The sequence below is a fragment of the Tenrec ecaudatus genome, chromosome 9, assembly GCF_050624435.1.
Source record: "Tenrec ecaudatus isolate mTenEca1 chromosome 9, mTenEca1.hap1, whole genome shotgun sequence".
Classification (NCBI taxonomy): domain Eukaryota; kingdom Metazoa; phylum Chordata; class Mammalia; order Afrosoricida; family Tenrecidae; genus Tenrec; species Tenrec ecaudatus.
The window spans coordinates 102,797,226-102,818,662 of NC_134538.1; the positions used below are offsets into that span (position 1 = coordinate 102,797,226).

The 21,437-nt window shown below is 46.0% G+C and overlaps 1 protein-coding gene across 1 annotated transcript in view; it reads left to right on the forward strand.

Moving 5' to 3' along the window:
• The first annotated feature begins 8,946 nt into the window (after positions 1-8,946).
• SLC25A13 (solute carrier family 25 member 13) overlaps positions 8,947-21,437 on the forward strand; it is a 199,801-nt gene continuing 187,310 nt past the window's right edge. The window contains exon 1 of the mRNA XM_075558386.1: positions 8,947-9,131. Coding sequence (XP_075414501.1) covers positions 9,117-9,131 — 15 coding nt within the window. The 5' untranslated portion in view covers positions 8,947-9,116. The remainder of the gene's footprint in view (positions 9,132-21,437) is intronic.

Consider the following 21,437-nt stretch of genomic DNA (forward strand, 5'->3'; position numbering starts at 1 on the left):
GGATTCATTAACAAGGTCAGCAGTTCAAATCCACTAGCTGTTTGGTGGAAGAAAGAGGAGCCTGCCAACTCCTGTAAAGAGTAACACTCAGAAACTCTAGGGCGCATTTCTACTCTGCCTTGCAAGGTCAGTATGAGTCAGAATCAACAAGATGGCTATGAGTTTGTGTGGGAGTTACATAATATACTGTCAACTTGAGTGAAGGGGTGGAGTCTAGCCTGTCAATCAGGTCAAAGCTAATGAGGCCTCTGTGTGGGCCTGGCCTTCTCCTGAGGATTCTGGGAACTCCTGTCTTCTTCCCTAGAGGCAGGACACACACACTCTCTCTGACATTCCTGTTGACAAGCCACACGGAGCTATGCTGATGCTGCCAGAGCCCTGGAGCTGGAGGAGACACGTGGCGACCCAGGCCAGCGCTGAGATGCTTCCACCGCCACTGGATCCACAAGACTTTCCACACACAAGCCTGTGATCTTTCTGCATTCGGCATCATTGCATGTGCTGCATGAATGTGAAGAGGAATGTATAGACTGGTATCAGACATACGGGATAATATCAGACTTATGGACTTGATCTGAACTGGGCTGGGATGTTTTCTCAAGATCCAATTGCTCTTATATATAAAGCTCTTTCTTATACACATATGAGTCTCCCTGGATTTGTTTCTCTAGTCTACTCGGACTAACACAGTTTTCTACCTCTGTGCTTCCTTCTCTGTGAAGGACTATGAAATAGCAAACATAAGCATACATTTACTAGAATACTAAATGAGAGCTACAGTCTGAGAGAAGAGCTGATCTGAACAACATTCTAGGGTTATTATTACTTATATTCCTATGTGCCAATTGATTTAAATACATTATGTTTCATACTTACAGCAACCTTGGCAAGAAAGTATTCAGAATGAGGAGCAGAGAGACGAATAACTGAGCAGAAGTCACATACTAGAAACGGAAGAGCTGGGACTCAAATTAATCCTCACCATGCTAGCTGAGATAGCAGACAGAGGTAGATTGATGGAGAAGTACTAACAGAGCGGGTGGTGGCAGAATCCACATTCTACGTCTAGTTCTTTCTTCTACATCGTGATAAGCTACCAAGAAGAGTGCAGTAGAAAAATGATATTTAAATAGCATGTTTTACTAAAATATTAAACAGGTTTTATCACACCATTTCTAGTAAGGTTGTTTTAAGTTCATGAAAACTCCCATAGCCTTGAATTGTTTCAAGAAATCTTGCAAAGAAACAAAGAACTATCCCCTGTTACAGGATGGCCAAGGCCCCGAGAGCTCACTGACACACTGCTGGCTGCTGCTTCTTCCTGCAGGACAGACTCTGCACTACACAAGAACTTACCTGTGCTGATGTGTCCTGTTGCATGCACTGAGTGGCCTGAGTGGAGTCAGCTCAACGCACCGCAGCCTTCAGTAAAAGCAGGGTCCTAAGAGACCTTACCAGATTTGTTAGCACAGACTTGAGCTTGGTATGCTGGGATATTCTGGTTCTAGGCCCTCAAAACGGGTTGAACCTCTTTAAAGAATTTTGAGTTAATTCTCCCAAGCAGCCAATTTGAGTTGTGGGACTAGAGTTAAGGATACCAGATGTTCTACTAATTGTTCTCTAATGTTTGCTGCACCAGCAATACAATTTTCAGAACTAACAGAGCAAATAGGAGACTGGTTTCCCGAAGCCGTCCTTATATGAATCTGCAGAACTTTCGTAGGTTACATTTCCCGGGGTCTTAGTTTGCTGGTGCTGCCGTTTCGTTACATATCGTAAATGGTTGTTGTTGTTGGGTGTCATCCCATCGGTTCTGACTCATACCAACCCTATGAACAGCACAATGAAAGCCCTCCTGGACATCCGTCACTTCTGTCAGAGCCCATCGGGGCAGCCACTGTGTCAATCATCTTGTTAAGGCCCTTCCTTTTTGTCGTTGCCGCTCAACTCTACCACGCATGTTTATCGCACTGTGGTGGCCTGTGTGCGGCTGGAAGCTGTGTCCCTGGCTTCTCCAATGCCAGCAGGGTCACCCACAGTGAGCAGGGTTCAGTATAGCTTCTAGACTTAGAACAGACTATGAAGAAAGGATAGGCTTTCCACTTCTGAGGAATTAGCCACTGAAAACCTTATGGATAGCAATGATATTTTCTATAATTAGTGCACTCTGTTGGGTCACTTTTCGTTGGAATGGGATCAAAGAGGGATTTCTTGCAGTCAGATGGGAGAAAGATGGGACTTCCTACCCTAGCAAAGAGTTACAGTCTTGGAAACTCAAAGGGGCAGTTCTACCCTGTCCTATATTTGTACCAGCATGGTCTTGGTAGCAGTGAATTTGCTTTTGATTTTCTAGTCGGTTGGCCAAGTAGTTGTCTTCCAAATTCCTTGGCACAGACAAGTGAATGCTTCCAGTATTTCATGGGCTAGTTGCAACCATTCAACTGATGTTCCATCAATTCCTGGAGTCTTGACCAAGGTAGCATATGATCAAGAATTAACGGTACCAAAGGAAGTAATCTAAGTTACACTGAAAGCATTATCCAAAAACAAGGCTTTAGAAATTGATGGAATATCAATTGAAATAGCATAAGTAGATGACTTTAAAGACCGAAATTATCTCACACATTGGGAGGCTAGAAATCCAAATCAAGACACAGAGGGACTGGTGGATTCAAACTTGTGATCTTGTGGTTAGCAGCCCAACTCATAATCCACTATGCCACCAAGGGTCCTAATAATAATAGATAGTAGCATAAAACAGTCATGATCTCTTACTACTATATGCCATCAGGGAAGGTTCACCCAAACCAGACTCACTGCCATTAAGTTGATTCCAATTCATAGTGACCCTATACAGGGTTTCTGAGCTTCATCTTTTTCCTGCCGAGCAGCGGGTGAGTTTGGATCGCTCATCTTTTGGTTAGCAGCCTAACTCACTATACCTCCAGCGCTCCCTTTAGAATACAGGCTTCCCTTTCATGGCGTTAACACCAGCACAAGAGCGACCTTGGCAGGGGCAGCAGCTATTCACGGAAGCATAAATCATAGATATACCCCACGACTACTGGGCAGCATCAACTACCTGCCTGACCTTACTGAAGAGTCCTTTGTGTTTGTGGGACACACAGAATCACGGCAATCTTTCAACTTGGCTTTTTAGAGTCCTACATAAAGGGGGCTTGGTTGGCACTTTCATCCCAAGCTAATTTAAGACACACACCAGCAAACTATCCCAGCTATTTCCAAAAAAATATATAGTAACTATCAGAATTCAGAAACCCCCCCCCCCCCCCAATTCTGTATTACTTGTGTGTTTGCAAACGTAATCATTTATCAATGAATTGCTGTGTTTGGTTTAAGCCAGAACACTGTAGGGAAGGGTCTGGTAAACCTTTTGCTGTTGCTTGCCTGGGACGCAATTCTGATCAAAGCCATCCTCTCGGACAAAGTAGAACTGCCCCATAGCGTTTCCGAGGATGAAACCTTCACAGGAGCACGTTGCCAGGTGCACCTTGGAAAGCCCGTGGCTAGTGAGTTTGACCCTCCTACTTTTTGGTCAGCATTAACAAGCATGTAATCACTGGGCCACCAGACTACCTTATTGTAAAGTTCATCACTGTGATTTCTTTCCTCCAGCAAACTAAAAACCCACCTGTGTCTTGGCAGGGGCAGGTGTCCGCGTGCTTGTCTCCCCGCTCTGCTTTCAGGAACTAGCTGTGCAGGTGCTGCCGAATGGGCATAGTACCGCAAGGCTTTGGGGACTTGTTTTCAAGCACACTTTCTTAAGGCATTTTCTGTTATGTTTCCTTGTCCTCACTCACTGCCTCCCTCTCCATCCTTCCTTCTTCACTCAGCTGTTGACACAACTTTCTCCTTTAGATCTACCAAGATGCTAGATAGTATTCCTTCCTGATGTACTTTTAGCGTAGTCGCACGGTAGGCTGTCAAGTTTGATCTGACCCATGGCTGGATTCCAAAGGCAAATGACTGCAACAGAGGGGCTCTCTGTGTGCTCCAGTGATTCTTAGCGGCCAGGCTGGGACTCGAGCGCTTCTCAGTTACACGGGGATCCTTTTGTTCTGTCCCACCGCGTCCTTTCCCAGTCCAGGATCACCTCTGCAAAATGTAATCTACAGAAGGAGTCAGTCTCTTAATGCTTAGTCACGTGCCTAACATTTCCTCTAGGCTATACGCTTTCCAACTGTTCTTTTACAAAAATTGTATTGAAAGATACACACCAACAAGCACCTGTCATTTCAATCCAACCCTTTTAACTGTACAATCCAGTAACTGTTAATTCTGTTCACCAGGTTGTGCAATTCTTAACTGCTACTCTCTTACAACTTTTCGCAGAAACTGTGTCCCACAAGCAATGGCCCCTCTCCCCAGCCTGCCCTGGTAGCCATGACTACGTGTTGTTTTCCATGCATTTGTCCATTCTAGATATTTGATGCCAGTGGGGACACACTTGGCATCATTCTTGCTGGCTATCTTTGCTAGCAATCTAATCTGGTGAGCTGCGCTGCTGGGGGCAGTGGGCATGTTTGTTTGCTTTCTTCTCTTATTTTAAATAGAGCCCAGGGAAATCAGATCACTTAGCTTCAAGATCAAAGGGCATCTACAAGGCACAAGAGCTCTGGGAAAGATGAAAGCTCAGAGAAGGACATGCTGTTCATTCTTCCAAATGCCCAGGCTCCGGCTCAGGGTCATGCACCCTGTTAGCACCCTGTTTCCTCATGATTTGGGTTGGCTGCTTTCCAGCAGGAGAGGTCAGCATATGAGATCTTGACAGCTAAATGGTAGGGAAGAGGAGGGTTTGGGGACAGGACAATGGACAAGAATGAAGCTTGTCATTTCTTTTTTTAAAATTTTTTTAAAAGCAATTTATTGGGGCTCATACAATTCTTATCACAATTCATACATATACATACATCAATTGTATAAAGCACATCTGTACAGTCTTTGCCCTAATCATTTTTTTCTTTTTTTACATTTTATTAGGGACTCATACAACTCTTATCACCATCCATACATATACATACATCAATTGTATAAAGCACATCCATACATTCCCTGCCCCAATCATTCTCAAGGCATTTGCTCTCCACTTAAGCCCCTTGCATCAGGTCCTCTTTTTTTTCCCCCTCCCTCCCCTTTCCCCCCTCCCTCATGTGCCCTTGGTAATTTATACATCGTTATTTTGTCATATCTTGCCCTATCCGGAGTCTCCCTTCCCCCCTTCTCTGCTGTCCCTCTCCCAGGGAAGAGGTCACATGTGGATCCTTGTAATCAGTTCCCCCTTTCCAACCCACTCACTCTCCACTCTCCCAGCATCGTCCCTAACACCCTTGGTCCTGAAGGTATCATCCACCCTGGATTCCCTGTACCTCCAACCCTCATATGTACCAGTGTACAGCCTCTGTCCTATCCAGCCCTGCAAGGTAGAATTCGGATCATAGTAGTTGGGGGGAGGAAGCATCCAGGATCTGGGGGAAAGCTGTGTTCTTCATCGGTACTACATCACACCCTAATTAACCCATCTCCTCTCCTAAACCCCTCTATGAGGGGATCTCCAGTGGCTGACACTTGCGCCTTGGGTCTCCACTCTGCACTTCCCCCTTCATTTAATATGGTATATATATATATATATACATATACACATATATACACATACATACACACACTTATATCTTTTTTTTTTTGCATGATGCCTTATACCTGGTCCCTTGGCACCTCGTGATCGCACTGGCCGGTGTGCTTCTTCCATGTGGGCTTATTTGCTTCTGAGCTAGATGGCCGCTTATTCACCTTCAAGCCTTTAAGACCCCAGTCACTATCTCTTTTGATAGCCGGGCACCATCAGCTTTCTTCACCACATTTGCTTATGCACCCATTTGTCTTCAGCGATCCTATCATGGAGGTGTGTAGTCTATGATATGATTTTTTGTTCTTTGATGCCTGGTAACGGATCCCTTTGGGACCACTTGATCACACAGGCTGGTGTGTTCTTCCATGTGGACTTTGTTGCTTCTGAGCTAGATGGCCGCTTGTTTATCTTCAAGCCTTTAAGACCCCAGTCACTATCTCTTTTGATAGCCGGGCACCATCAGCTTTCTTCACATTTACTTGTTCACTCAGCTTGTCATTTCTTAGGAGGGAACTGACTTCTGTCAGGACAGGACAAAAGTGATAGCTGCCCAAACAGCTCACACTTGACCGTCTGGTCACAGACGGGGGTCCCACATCAGGCGCCATGGTGTGTCTTGGCTTCTCTGAATGGATCTAAAGAGCAATCACAAATATTTTCACACTTGGAAGTGGAGAAAAATTCCACAGGCAGATGGAAGAGAAGTCACGTGATGAAGCAGAGTCAGAGAGAAAATGCTCAGTCTGAAGCTTGGAAGATGGAGAACAGAAGGGGCCCTGAGACAAGAAACACATGGAATTCAGCTCTAGAAGCTAGGAAAGGCAAGGGGGATAGGTTGTCCCCTAAAGCTTTTGGAGCGAGCCTGGCCTTTCTAACACTTTGCATAATAATCATTTCACAGTTTGAGCTTCCAGAAATGTAAGAGAATAGATTTTTGTTGTTCTAAGACCAGCAGTCTGTATGGATTTGTTGTAGCAGTCAAAGGAAACCAAATGTATGCCTGAGTCCTTTCATTTAAATTTAAAAAGTCATTTTCTCTCTCCGTTGTTAGTTACCATTGAGAAGGCTGTACTCTTGGCACCCCTAGGTGCAAACTAGAGTGGTTTCCTTCTGCCACACATGAGGTCACCATGAGTTGGAATCACCTTAACAGCAACCTTCTTTTTGTGGGGGTGGGGTGGGGGGTAGAGGGGGTGTCTTTGCAAACATCCAAATGAAGGGCCTATGTCTCATACAGGATAAATCTCCCTTGTGCCTCCATGCCTGTTAGTATCAAGGCCAACTAATTTTGTCTCACATGCATTTCCCTAGAACCCTGGCCACACCGTGGTTAAGCACTAGGCTGTTAACCAAGAGGTCAGTGGTTCAAACCTATCTGATATTTTGCAGAAGAAAGACGTGGCAGTCTGCTTCTAAAAACATTTCCAGTCTTCCATACCCCGTGGGAGAGTTCTACTCTGTCCTCTGAGGTCAGTATGAGTTGGAATCAACTAGATGGCAATGGATTTGATTTTCGTTTTCAACTTTTGCTGTATATCATTACCTTTTAGTTTTAGGCACCTCTCGTTTGGAGAGTCTAATAGTTTTGTCCCATCCTCCACACTGCAGCCAGAGGGATTCATCTATAGTGAAAGTCTGCCCAAGTTCCTTCCTGGGTGAAAGTTTTCTTTTAAGGTTCAGTCTTCAGCATGACACCCAGGTGATACCTTCCACGTCAGAGCTCATACCTGTCCATTCAGACTCCTATTCCAGCATCCACATTCACAGCTTAAGTTTCCTTTCTCATGAAACACTTGGGGTTCCCTAGCAATTACTAGGGCTCCTTCCTCTCCTGTTTCTCTGCGGGAACATCTTCCCTCCTCCTCTCCCTCCCACACCCTCTCACTGGACCGATTCACAGTTACTTTCAGTCACTCGTGGTGGTTAAGTGTTGGGCTGCAACCCTAAAGGTCAGCAGTTCAAAACCATCAGCTGTCGGGCAGGAGAAAGACTGGGCTTTTTATACCTGTCAACAGTCTTAGGGACTTAAAGAAGCAGTTCTCCCGGGTCACTATGAGTCGGCATGAACTCAATAGCAGTGGCTCCACCCTCCCTCCCCCATTCACTGGAGGATGGGCCTTGGAGGCATAGTCTTATCTGCTAACTGCAAGATTAGTAGTTTGAAACCACCAGATGTGTTGAGGGGGAAAGGCAGGTTTTCTACTCCTATAAAAAGTTATAGTCTTGCAAACTCACAGGGGCAGTTCTTCCCTGTCTTACAAGGTTGCTACAAGTTGGGACCGGCTCCATGACAGTGAGTTTGGTTTTAGTTTTTTTTTCAGTACAGACAGGCATTAACTCTTCCAAGAGGCTTCCCCAGAGGGTGCACTGGCAACGCGTTAGTGCCTAAACCAGTGCTATCAAAATGAACGAGTCATGTCTGCCTTCTCACGAACCTGAAGCTTGCCAAGAGCTGGAACCAAAGTAATTTTGGTGTCTGCAACTCCTAGCACCAGTAGTTGCTCAACTAATGTTGCTGAATGCAGCCGGTCGGTAATAATAGTTTTGCTGATGTGTTCTATCCCTAATCAGTCTTTAGTTTTTATACAATTTAGTATTAGGAACAAATGAATGAGATCCTGATGAAGAGGAGGAATAGCTTTTCTACTCCCATAAAAAGTTACAGTCTGGGAAACTCACAGGGGCAGTTCAACTCTCTCCTCTAGGGTCACTATGAGTCGGCAGAGAGTTGAAGGCCGTGAGTTTGGTTATTGGTTTTGATCTTGGGCCTTTTGACCTCTTCCACAATTCTAAGGAGTTGGACTGAAATAGAGTCATTCCATAAGCAGATTTTGCATTGTATTCACTCATGAGGGGACCTAAAATTAGCCTTGCCAGCAACTACTTTGCTACCTCTTCAACTGGGGAGTGCCTACTGCCAAGAGTTTCTGGATGCATTGTGTTACAGGGCAGAGTGGGGACCCGTCGAAAGACATGCGGCAAAAAGATAGCTAACCACCAGCCTAGTGGAACTCTTCAAGTTGCCCGGGATCCGTGCCAGCTCTTGCTATCAGCCCTTTCCAGCAGTCCCAAGGGTTCAAGAGCAGCCCAAGCTAGCTCCAGAGGCCACCTTGCCCTCGGAAACTTGTCTGGTACCTGCACGCCCTCCTCGGCTGGGCTGCGCGGGCCGGGATCGGGGGCCCCGGCGGGATCCGCCGCCCCCCGGCCAGGGCCCGCCCTGGCCTCTGGGCAGAGGCCTCCCAGATCACGCGCGGCCCGACGGCCCCGGCCTGGCCCAGCCAATGGGCGGGCGGCGCCCGCATGACCCGCGCCGGCGGGAGGGCGTGAGCAGGCAGGCCGGGCGCGCACGCTGCCGGGTCGTCTCGCCGCTCCTGCCGCCGCCGGGACGGGAAGTGAACCGCCGGGGTCCCGGGTAGGAGCCAGCCAGCCAGCGAGCGGGTCCCGGTGCTCTCCGTGCCAGGGGCGAAGCATGGCGGCCGCCAAGGTAAGCATGTGTCCCAGCCCGGGCAAGCTCGCCGGTCGGCTACGGCTCGGGCGGGGGCCGGGCCGGGGGCTCACGTGCTCCGCGGAATGCGGGGAACACGGCTCGGGCCATCTGCTCCAGCTTGCCGCTGCGGGAGGAGGGAGGTGCCCTGGCCTCTGGGGCTGCACATCCTCCTGCGGCCGGCGCGGGCACGGAGGCGCGACCTCGCATCGGAAACTTTGCCGGCTGGGCCCTCCCTCCCACCTGGCCCGGGCGTGCAGTCCCGGCGGGGCTGAGCTCAGCGGGCCGGCGAGGAGCGGGCACCGGCCGCTGGGCGGGGGGGGGGGGGGGGGGGGAGGGAGGGCGGGGCTGGGAAGGGGTCAAGGTCTGCGGGACCCTGGGCCGTTCCCGCGCGCTCCGGCTCCTGACCCCGGTTGTTGTTGACCGCCGCTTCTCCTTCCAGGGGCCACAGCCCGGCCTGAAGCCTGATCCTATTAGGTCTCAAGGGCTCCGCCCTCCGGAAGGTGGAAGTCACCTTGGTTTCCGTTTTGGAAACTGCCTGGGAGAGTTGGCCTGCGCGTGTGCGCGCCTAAAAACTCAGGAAGACCTTTATGTTTCTCATCTTCTCTCCTCCCCCCTCTCGCCCTCCCACCCCGGCCTCGTCTCTGCATTTGACCACACTTACATAGCCACCTTGGAGCGTTTGAGGACTTCTCTTTGGCAATGACAAAGTAGATTGCCCTGGAAACCTGTCATCCCTGTGAAGCTCTACTTAAAAGGATTTCTGTGTAATGTGAATCATTCACGAACTCAGGCAAAGGGCAACTTCGATCCTCTGACCTTTCCTCTTTCACCATTTCTGGAAACCTGGACACCATTTCAGTCTCGTTGGACTCCATTTCAACTTCTCTGGCAGGAGACCATATTGCATCCCAATCACTGGAATCACTGGAATTTATTGCTTTTAATTCCAGGTTCACGAAGGCAGCCCTTTAATCAAGCCCACACAACTTCTTAGCTCATTTTAAACATAGTGAACTTAAATATACCCAACATTTCAAACATTTGTCCTTAATCAAAACTCCGTGATAACCCTCAAGAGGAAAACATGGCCAACACATCATATTCCTATTTATTCAAGTGAACTAATCACATTTGCAATGGAAATTGTAAGCAGACAAATATATTTAAATGCTGTTGTATGACTTAAGTCTCTGCAGGCTCCCCAAATCCTCAGGCTTCTTCATGTTCCCAGAATATGTGGGCTAAGTGGTTTTAACATTTTTTCTAATTTCTCTGGGTTTCATCCCTAAGAGTAGCCTCTGTGTGAGTGTGTGTTTTTGTGTGTGTGTGTGTGAATGTGTACAGACAGGTACACACATTGTTGTTTTATGCAGATTTATTTTACAGGATCCTTTTATTCATTTTTGAAAGCTGCTTTAACCCATTTAAGCCCCAGATATCGATAACCCTTGGATTTTTGGCATTACGTTTACATACAAGCTGTTGGCACGATTCACTGTAAGTTAATTTCCCCAGGATGATTTATTCTAGTAGAGTTCGGTGGAAATGCATACACAGTTTTCACTTTCTTTTTAAACACATCTGCAGGTAAATAATTCTACTTGATTTGGAGAGAGAGTAAATGTGGGACTGAGATTGAATATGTCTAGACATGGAATCTAAGACTGAGAGATCAACTAATATAAAGTGAAATAAGTGACAATGAAGCAGGTTCAACTTTTTGGTTGTATTTTTTATTAAGCTGTTACATCACATGGAACAGAGCAGCTGATAGCTAGCCAAATAGAGAGAATCTGGGGGAAATGAAGCGTTTTGATGATTGGGAAGTTTGTGTTTTTGTTTAATCATTTAGCCTTGCTTCTTTTTGTAAAGGATTTCTGATGGTTCATGTCATCTGTACATACATATTTTATCATCCATCAAGATAAACCAGAATCAAGCCTGAGTAGCTGTGAAAAACAGGATAAAGTAAAATGAAGCCAGGGATAAGACTAGTGGAAAATAAGTGTGTGTTTGCCAGAGGTGACTCTGCATTTTCTAGCAGCCAAAGAAAAGAGGAAATGTTCAGTAAGGTAGTTTAGTTCACCAGTTCCTTGAGAGAGAGGCCTCCTTGTATGACCGAGGCGGTTTCTCCCATGTCCCATGTGCTGCGGGGGAACTGCAAACAAAATGGCCTCCTTGAGCACAAGTGTGTGTATTTGGATCCATAAGGCCATTCCTTGTAGCATTCTTCCGTGTAGCTCAAGGGCAGTTCTGTGAATGTGGTCTTGAAAGGTCCTTCAATGAAACCGCTGGCCTTGCTTCTCCAAGAATGCCTCTTATTGAATTGCCTTTGGGCACCAGGCTTTTCTGTTGCTTCTTTTAGATTCTAATCCGTCCTGGGCAGCCACATTGAAGCCTGTGGTTCTTGCCTTTTCTTGGAATGTAAATATTCAATGTTGACAGTTACACACAGAACTCTAGCCTTAAAAATGTCTGCTTCTGGGGTAGGTTTGGCATTTCCTATTAAAAGTTGAGGAACCTGAATGAAAGAGAAGTTCATGTCATTGGGCTATCTAAGAAATTGGGCCAAAAGTCTGGAGACTCAAATATTGTAGGTCCATTTGAACACTCACTATCCTTAATTATGTTTGAATATTTAAGCAGACTTGCTACTTTGTAGTTGGACTCAGTGATTGCCTTATCTCTTGACCATTCAGTCTTAGATTCCTTGGTCTTTCTATTTACGCAACTGTAACTAATTACCCAAGTCCCTCTTCTCTTACATATTTAAAACAAAATGACCGAGAAGCCAGTCATTTTATTTTTTTTCTGCCATGAAGATTATTACTTAAAGGTGCAAGAGGTATTTATTTGTTCATGAAGCAGCATTGATCTAAATTGGGATTTTTGGGTCAACTCTGCAGTAAAATAACTTTTCAAAAGTTTATTTTATATGGCTCTAAAATGCATTTTTAAAGAGTAATCACAGTGAAGTCATCCTTTCTTTCCCCCTCTGATTGTAGGGAACATTACCTCTCCGTAATTGGCTAATTGACTCTCCACTCAGAAGGTTGACGTTAAGCTAAGAAGGTTTTAGTTCAGTGCAGGGAGGATAGTTGTCCAGCCATCAGATTGGACATGGACCAATAATTTGAATGCAATCAGCTCAGAGCTGAAAGGGTGACATTTTGTGACAAAGTGAAGCTTTACCAATAATGAAACATTGGTGTGTAAGATTAGTACATGTTGTATTGATTTTCCATTCTTAGAGGGGTTGTTGCCCTTATTATTTACTTTCCATTATGTATTGCACACTCTGATGTTGCAGGCATGAGGCTAAAGTGACGATTCTAAAATAAATTAGGATCTCTTTGGATTCTCATTAAAACCAAAGACACAGCATGGGCTAAGTTCTCTGAGGACTTGCTATTAGACCTACTAGAGAACCAGGGGAAGAGGTGCAACGAGACCAAGGAGACTTCTGGGAGGTGGTGGTATTTCAGAAGGAATGGACGGAGAAGAAAGCTCCGTCCCAGTGACAGACACACAGACAGTGGCAGGTTTGCATTTGGCACATGTGGGAGTGTGGCTGTCAGCTGTGCCCATTAGGTCGCAGTTAGATACCATCTTCACTACTGGGCAGAGGGAGACTCAGACACCTTGAGGGGATGTAACTTGCCCGTGGCCTGACAATTCGGAAGTTACAGAGCATAGGCTGCAATACTGCGACTCTGGCTGCAGTGTCCGGAGCCCCTTACACTGTTGTCAAAGCCATCTTAGATGCAGAGTGTAAGGCGCAAGGAAGGAGGGGGAGATGACTAAAATTGGACTTTAGGAGGTGCCACAAATAAAAAGCTAGACTCTTTACTTAGGAACTCACATAGTTTTTACTGTGTACAGGCCCTTTTGCAAGTGGTTTACAATTAGCAACTCAATTTTCAGTGGTCAGTACCCAGTAGAGCACTGCCCAGAAGGGCCCAAGGAAGTTAAGAAATTGAGAAATCACTTTCAGGTTACCCAGTGAACCAGACTCTACGAGTTACCTTCCAGAGTCTCTGGTTTCAATTCCTGCTGTTCTAGTCCAGATCTTCAAAGCATGTTATTTCCAAAGATGCCTTTGTGAGATTTCATGTGCTGTTGATTACGGACATGTATGTTTCCTAAAAAAGTACTTTGTGGGAGACCAGCTCCACAATCGAATGGGTTTTAGGGGCGGTTGAATAATTGAGGGTAAATTAAAGAAACAACAGACAAGTGCTTACCTCTCCTATGGTGACTGGAAGCAGTCATGCATGTAATGGGTAGGGGAGGTACTAAGGGCATGCGTGTGACAGGAAGGCACATAGGTGTTCTAGAGTTAAGATGGCCGCCTCACATTGGTTGTCTCTGAGCTGGCCTGACCTTAAGTGTCCCTGAGTTCTTCTCCAGGGGAACAATCTATGATGCTTACGAGAAGGGTGTGGGCCCACCTTCTGGTGGGAGGGACAAGAGAGTCTGATTGCTCTTGATGGAGATAGTCTTCAGCAGTTGACCTTCCAAAGTATAGTAACTAACTGTGTGCTTGCCAGCAGCTCTTTGAAATGGCATCATGGGGGGGGGGCATTTTGGGGAATAACTTTTACTTAGGAGAAAGTGACTGGGGTGCATCTCCAACTCAGGAGTGTGAAGGCCGCCCTCCACCAGCATCTGCCTCCCAGACTCCCAGAACGGGAGCTCTGAGAATTTGCCTGCATGCACGCTCTTCCCAGTCCTCCGTGTCCCACGGTACTTCATCTTAAGTACTTTGGACATGTCATCAGGCGGGACCAGTCCGTGGAGAAGGCGGCATACTTGGAAAAGTAGAGGGTCAGGGAAGCAGAGGAAGGCCCTCAATGAGAAGGATTGATCAAACTGACAGTGACAAATAGCTCAAACACAGTTTTATGAGCGTGGCCCAGGCTTTGCTTCGTCACAAAACTTCTGTCGCACTTAGGCTTGCTCGGAGTTGGACTGACTTGCCAACACCTAAGAACAACATCTTTCCTGTAGGAACCCCGACGCCATGTTTCCTTGGATGGTTTTGGGTAGGCCTTGGGGCCCAGGAATGGAGGACCCTGTAATCCTCCATGGGCTTTGTTAGGTGGCAAGCAGGGATTTGCGTTACCTGCAGGGCTCCCCCAAAGTCCGGGAGGATTCCATGATATTTTCATTCTATCTTTCTACCAGCTTTTTAAAGCCCCCATGGGTTTAAAAGTAAAGAAGCAAGCCTTTTTCATGGATCGTTGAAGGAGCTCATCTGGTGCTGTGTGTGAGCCATTGGGCTGCTAACCACAAGGCCAGCAGTACAAACGCACAGCCTCTCCTCAGGAGAAAGATGAGACTCTCTGCTCCCATAAAGCATCACGGCTATGGAGACCCACGGGGGCAGTTCTCCTCTGCCCTGTGGGGACACTGTTAATCGGAATCGTCTTGACATCCCACTACTGTACTTATTTGTAGAATGCATTTGACAGTGTACAAAGGAGCTTCAAAAAGTTCATGGGGAACTGGCACTGAAAGGTAATGGGATTTTTACCCATGAACTTTTTGAAGCCCCTGTGGATGCTTCGTTCAAGTTTTTATTATCTTCCCAAGGAAACCAAAAGTCACTACAGGGCAAGAATTATCACAGTCTTTTTCTTAACAGCTTTATTGAGATATACAATTCAGATATTATTACAATTCACCCACCTTCAGGGTACAGTTCAGGGGCTTTTGCCCAGAGTTGTGTGGCCATCACTACTGTCATCTACCTGTCACATTTTTAATCCACTTTCCATTTCTTGGGACTTGGGCTGTACTTTTAGCTTCTCTGTTCTTCAGGTTTCTCATCTGTAATAATACCTTCTTCAGAGGTTTGTTATTGAGGATAAGATGTGATTGAGGTTATTACAGAGATTCTTCAGATTGCAGGTTTCCTCGCGTCCTTATGGTAAAAACCTGTACTTTCACAACCCTGCTAGGTATTTGGTGATAACATATAAAGCCGACTGGTTTTTCTGTATTAGGAACAAAGGAAAGAAAGTTTATGTGTGTGTGGCTGTGTGTGTGTGTGTGTGTGTGCGCGCGCGCGCGTGCGCGCATGCCTGCTACTTTGATGATGGTTATTAAAACAGCAAGTTTCCACGACTCTAGTGACATTTGAGCTTTAGAGTTTCATACATTGTTAGACGTGGATGGGCTTCAGAGTTGACGTCATATGTAAATAAGTATGTAACATTAAGCCTTCTTCTGTGCCTCAACTTTGTTCCCTCTTGCCAAGTGAAAAAAATGGAATGCCAGAAAAATTGGCTATTGATTCCAGTGTCTCTGAAGCATATGCTTGCTTTTCACATGATTCTGAACACACTGTAATTTCCTCTACAGCTCTAAGGAGACCAGCTGGCACTGCGGGTTACCCATTGAACTACTAACTGCAAGGTTAGAGGTTCAAATCCACCAAGTGCTTCAAGGGAAAAAGATGGGGCTGTCTGTTCTACAGATTTAATGTCCTAGAAAACATATATATAGGGTCACTATGACTTATGAGTTGGAGCTAGAGCATTGGGTTGGGTTTGATTTTGGGTACAACTCGATGAAAAATCAATCCCGATCCTACTCCAGAGAATCTGATATTGTTGGTCTATGGTGGGGTCTTTGCCTCAGGAATTTTAAAAACTCCTCAAATGAATTAAATGTGCACTTAAGACTGATCACCATTGGCATTGTGGCTGCAGCCATGGTCTGAACCAGAGCCGACATTGCGAGGATGGCCCGGGCCTGGACAGTGTTTAGTTCTGATGTGTTCAGGATCACTGAATCTACCCAACACTGAGGACCATTGCTCCTGCCTGTGCTAGTGAACCGAACCGGGGGTGGGGGCGTGAGGGGGGAGGGGGGTGTTGTTGGGATAAGGTATGAATTCAGTCATGCAGTGAAGTTCATGAAACTCTCCTGTGAATTTAAAGTAAGACTTTTTAGGAACTCTTCCACATTCTTTCTTCTAAGTGATTTTTGTGTTTGAGTCTATTTTTGGTGGAAGTTTCAGTGACATCTAACACAGCAAGTTGGGAAAATTCTACACAAGTTGTTTAGTGACATTAGTTACAATTTCCACAGTTTCAATATTCTCTTGAATTCCATCTTGCTGTTTTCTGTTTCATATAGTGGATTTAAAAAATATTTAGTTTTTGTTGAGAATATACATAATCTCACTCTGTTTTTCTGAGTTGTTCCTCTCATAAGCTCACTATACCGTTATGTTTCTGGCTTATCTTATGAAATGTATTGTCAGTTTAATCCTTTATAATTGTAAAGAGTAATATTCAAGGGGGACCTTTTTTATTTTGTTTACTAGTTAAAGTATCTGAATGCTCAGTTTTAAGGAGACTTCAGGAGATAGTTTTGGTTTAAGGTTTTGTGATGCCTTTCCTCCAATTTGGTCGATAGAATCTTAGATAACAATATTTAGTGATGGTAGCTGGGCACCATCCAGTTCTTCTGGTCTCATAGCAAAAGAGGAGGTTGTTTATGGAGGAAGTCAGCCACATATTGCTAATCCTTTTCTGTTCCTGATTGTCCTTCTTCCTCTGTTGTTCCAGGCGAATGGAGACCCGTTGTGCTTTAGATGGTTTATTGCAGGCTTCAGATAGCAGAGACCCCCGACCAAACCAAACTTACTGCCGTTGAGCCCATTTTGACTCACAGTGACCATATAGGGCAGAGTTGAACTAACTCAGTGCGTTTCCAGGGCTATAAATCTTTACAGAACAGCCTTGGAGAGCAGGAAGTCTCCTCTTTCTCTTGCAGGGTGGCTCATGAATTCCAGCAGCAGAACTTGGGGCTAGCAGCCCAACATAGAATCCACTACACCACCCAGGCTGCTGAACATTTTATTAGGTCAATTGACCAATTGACTGGAATGTCCCATGAAGTCATCATCTTAAACTTCCAAATCAAGAAACCGGATACCAGGAGGGGTTTGTACGTAAGCAGCCTCCACAACTCACCCACCCCACCCCCCATTCTGTCATTATAGATATGTCTATAACAATTTTTGCCTATTCGTTTTTCATAGGTGTGCAGTTTATTGGCAGATATAATAATAATCCACCATGCAACTCTATCCTTAATTGATGCCGACTTTCTAACTTTATTAAGCTCTGCTTTTCCCCGCCCTCCTGCCTCTGGTAACCACTGACGAGAGGACTTGTTCTTTGTACGTTTGACTTCCTTTTTCTCGAAGTCATACAATATTTGTCCTCTTGTGACTGGTTCAGTTCACGCTCATCCATATAACACACACACACACACACACACACACACACGACTTAATTTCTCCTACCAGCGGAGTCGTTTTCCAAATTACGTAGGTACTACGTTCTGTTCATCCCTGGACGGCATTTTGGGTGTGTGTATCTTTTGGCTGTTGTGCGTCGGGCTGCATGACCCTGATGGACTGGTCTCTGCTCTCATATTTTTGGGTATATACCTAGGAATGGAAGCTGAGTCATGCGCGGTTTCCGTTTTCAGGACTTTGAGGAACTTCACTCTGTTTTATACAATGACTATGCCATTTTGCATTCCCACCAGCAGTCATCTAAGGTTCCAGTTTTCCCACATCCTCCCCAACCTTTGGTATTTTCCTTAGTTTGTTCCCCTCCGCCTTCCTGGGGGGAGTGTAAAGGTACCTCGCTGTTCAGGCTTGTGTCTCGGATGACTAACGGCGCTGGCTGGCTGTCTTTCATGGGTTTGCTGCCCAGTTGAATATCCCCTTGGGTTAAATGCCTATTCAAGTCCTTTGCCTGTTTTGTGATTGGGTCATTTCGTTGTTAAGATTCTCTGCTTTCTTAAAAAAATCCGTTTCCGTCCTTCTGTCCTGGCTCCCTTTACTGCTTAGGCATAAAGTTTATGCCGTGGTGGCTAGGTGCGGCCGAGTGGCTCATAACATCCCCCCATCGGACACAGCAGAATGCTGCCTGGGACTTCTACAGCCGGAGGGGGAGGAGGTCCATGGTTGCAGCTCTTGTGTCAGTCCAGCTCCTTGAAGACCTTTCTCTTTCTCTGTTGTTCCTTTACTTTACCAAGCACCATGTCCTGCACTAGATGACCCCCACGGGTCACATGTCCAGAGCAGCCTGATGTAGAATTAACATTCTGCCTGGGTTTCTTCCAAGGCAGATTTTGTTCATTCTTCTGGCAATCCATGGAAGAGCCAATATTCTTCATAAACACTACAATTCAGATACAACCATTCCTCTGTGGTCTTTTGTAGTCATTGTGCAACTGTCACACGCATGACAATGTCAGGAATATCTAACACATCAAAGTGCCATCGTCATTTTTTAAAGATGTTCGAGTGTTCTTTAGCAGCAGATGTGGCCAATGCAGTCGTTTGTTGTTGTTTTGATTCTAGACTGCTGCTTCTGAGGCTACGATGGTTGCAGAACAATACATTGATCTTGCAGCCGTTGCCTCAACTAGTTTCGTGCCCGGAATTCCCTACACAGGCCAGGCCACGCCGTCCCTTAGGTGTTGGTCAGCAAGTAGAGAGCTCCCACACGGAGGGCTGACAGGCAGTGTGTGGATTGTAGGAAAATCAAGGAGCAGCAATTTTTTTAGACTTGGACTTCTTGCTAAGGTTGCAGGAGAAGGTGGGGCTCCTTCTCTTTGACCCCTTGTCCTGTGACCAACCTTTGCTTTTTAAATGGGCCACTTGTTCAGTGTTCCCCACTCTTGGTGAGGTTTGGGAAGGCCCTCGGCGGGACGGATTGACCCAGTGGCTGTAACAGTGGGCTCAGACACGGCTGTGAGGATGGTGGAGCATTGGGCAGTGTTCCATCCTGTGGAACATAACGCCTCATCAGTCGGAAACACCTGGGTGGCACCGAACAACAGCGGTAGGCCTGCTGGGCACCGCCTGCTCTCTCGACTTGGCCTCTGCTGCCCTTCAAACACCTATATTTTGGGCCCTGTTTCCCTCGATGCTTTTGTGTGAGGTTTGAAGCCCAGGAATGTAGGAGCCCGGGACTCTGTGTGCCACGTCGCAGGGATGCCATTCCCTGAACAAAGTATTTAGCAGCAAAAACAAACAAACAAACAAAACAACCCAAAGTATTTAGCAGCAGCACGGCAAACCTTTTACGTGGCTCGCTCAGTCAGAAACTCCTATTTTTTTCATTAACTGAAATATCGTTTAATAACAGCACTTAAAGTCTTAAAATATCACTAGAAATAGTCTTTTAAAAAAATATTGACAGTGCACACATTCTACCAGGATGAGCTTAGCAGCATTGTTAAATCCCCATTTTGGGAGAAAATCAGTAGAGGTTGGCTGCGGCATTTAATGCAAGCTGAGGGACTTCTCGCCAAAACTGAACTGCATTTGAAAAGCCGTGCCGGGACTGTTAGGTGCCCGTCAGTCCACTTGGACTCACCATACTCCTGATGACAGGGCAAACTGCCCCCCGGGACTGTTCTGGCTGGCATCTTCCTCAAGACTCCCCAGTGGGGTGGTTTTGTAGTTAAGTACTTGGCTGCTAACCAAAAGGCTGGCAGTTCCAATATCCACTAGCCACTGTCCCAGCTGTGTTCTCAATGAACAAGATGGGCAGTCTGCCTTGGAAAGCCCATGGGGCAGTTCCACTCTGTCCCATAGGGTTGCTGAGAATTGGAATCCATTCGCTTCGGGTTGCCTTTGAGTTTTAGAAAACTTCTTTGAAATTAAAAAGAAGTGTTTTGTTGTTGTTGTTTGAGAATATACACAGCAAGGCACCCACCGCTTCAACCGTTTTCACATGTACAGGTCAGTGACCTGCATTTTGTAGTTGTGTAACCATTCCCATCTTTCTTTCTGAGTTAACCCTTTCTTAACAGCAATGCACCACTTCCCAAGGTTTCTATATAATCTCTCTAGATACTGTTGTTAGTTTGAACCCATATAAACTCACTGCCATTGATTCAGTTCTGACTCATGGCCACGCTAGTGTGGCAGTTACATAATCTCCTGTCAGCTTGCGAAGGGGTGGAGTCTAGCCTGTCAATCAGGTCGCAGCTTGATGACCTCATCTGGAGGTGCAAAGGAGATAAATAGCTCGCTGGAGGCCAGATATACTCTTTCCCTGCAAGACATGTCTGTTGACAAGCTCCATGGAGCTACGCTGATGGAGCCAGAGCCCTGGGGCTGGAGGAGCCACATGGAGACCCCTGCCAGCACTAAGATGCTTCCACCACCACTGGATCCACAAGACTTTCGTCATTGCATGTGTTGCACGAGTCTGAAGAAGATTTTACAGACTGGTATTGGACATATGGGCTAATATTGGACTGAAGGACTTGATCTGAACTGGCCTGGGATGTTTTATTAATATACAATTAGTCTTTGATATAAAGCTCTTTCTTACACAAAGATGAGTGTCTCTGGATTGGTTTCTCTTGTCAACCCGACTAACACACCTAGAGGCAGTAGAACTGCTCCTTACTCTGGCTTCCAAGACTGCACATCTTCATGGGAGCAGAAAGCACTAGCTAGGTGGTGTTTTCATCTCCTGAGTCCTTCCCCTGGTTGTGTGGTGGTTAAGTGTGGGGCTACTAACAACAAGGTTAACAGTTCGATACCACCAGCCGCTCAGTGGAAACAAGATGAGGCGTCCTACTCCCATCCAGAGTGACAGTCTCACAGGGGCAGTTCTCTCCTGCCCGATTGGGTTGCTGTGAGTCAGGGTTCACTCGGTGGGAATAGACCACGGCATGGACGTATTTTTAATATTTCCGTTGTTGTTTGGTGCCAGCAAGTCATTTCTGACTCATCCTGACACCTTGCCCAGCAGAATGAACCACTGCCTGGGTGTTTGAGCCCAAGCTTGCAGTCCCTGGATCATCAATCAGCGGTAGTTGAGAGCCTTCCTTTGTTTTACTCACCTTGTACTTTACCAAGCGTGCTGTCCTTCCTGAGGAACTAATACTCCCTGATTACATATCTAAAATATGAAGGAGTGCCCAAAGAAAACCAGAATTCCCCCACCCCAAAGGTACGTATGTAATTTTTCTTTTCCAAAAAAGTCTTATTACCTTTAAAGTACACTCAGTTCATTTGTCAAATCCGAGATTCCATTCTTGGAAACATTTTTCAAACTCATCTGCTTGGATGGCTGATAGCACCTCCCTTGTTTTTTTCTTCACTTCTTCTACATCGTCAAATTGCTGTACTTTCATGTCCCTCTGCATTCTCAGAAACAAAAAGAAACCTCACAGTGTGAGGTCAAGTGAGGTGAGTCAGGTGCGTGGGGCAAGAGAAGCATGCTGTTTTTTGCCAAAACTGGCGCA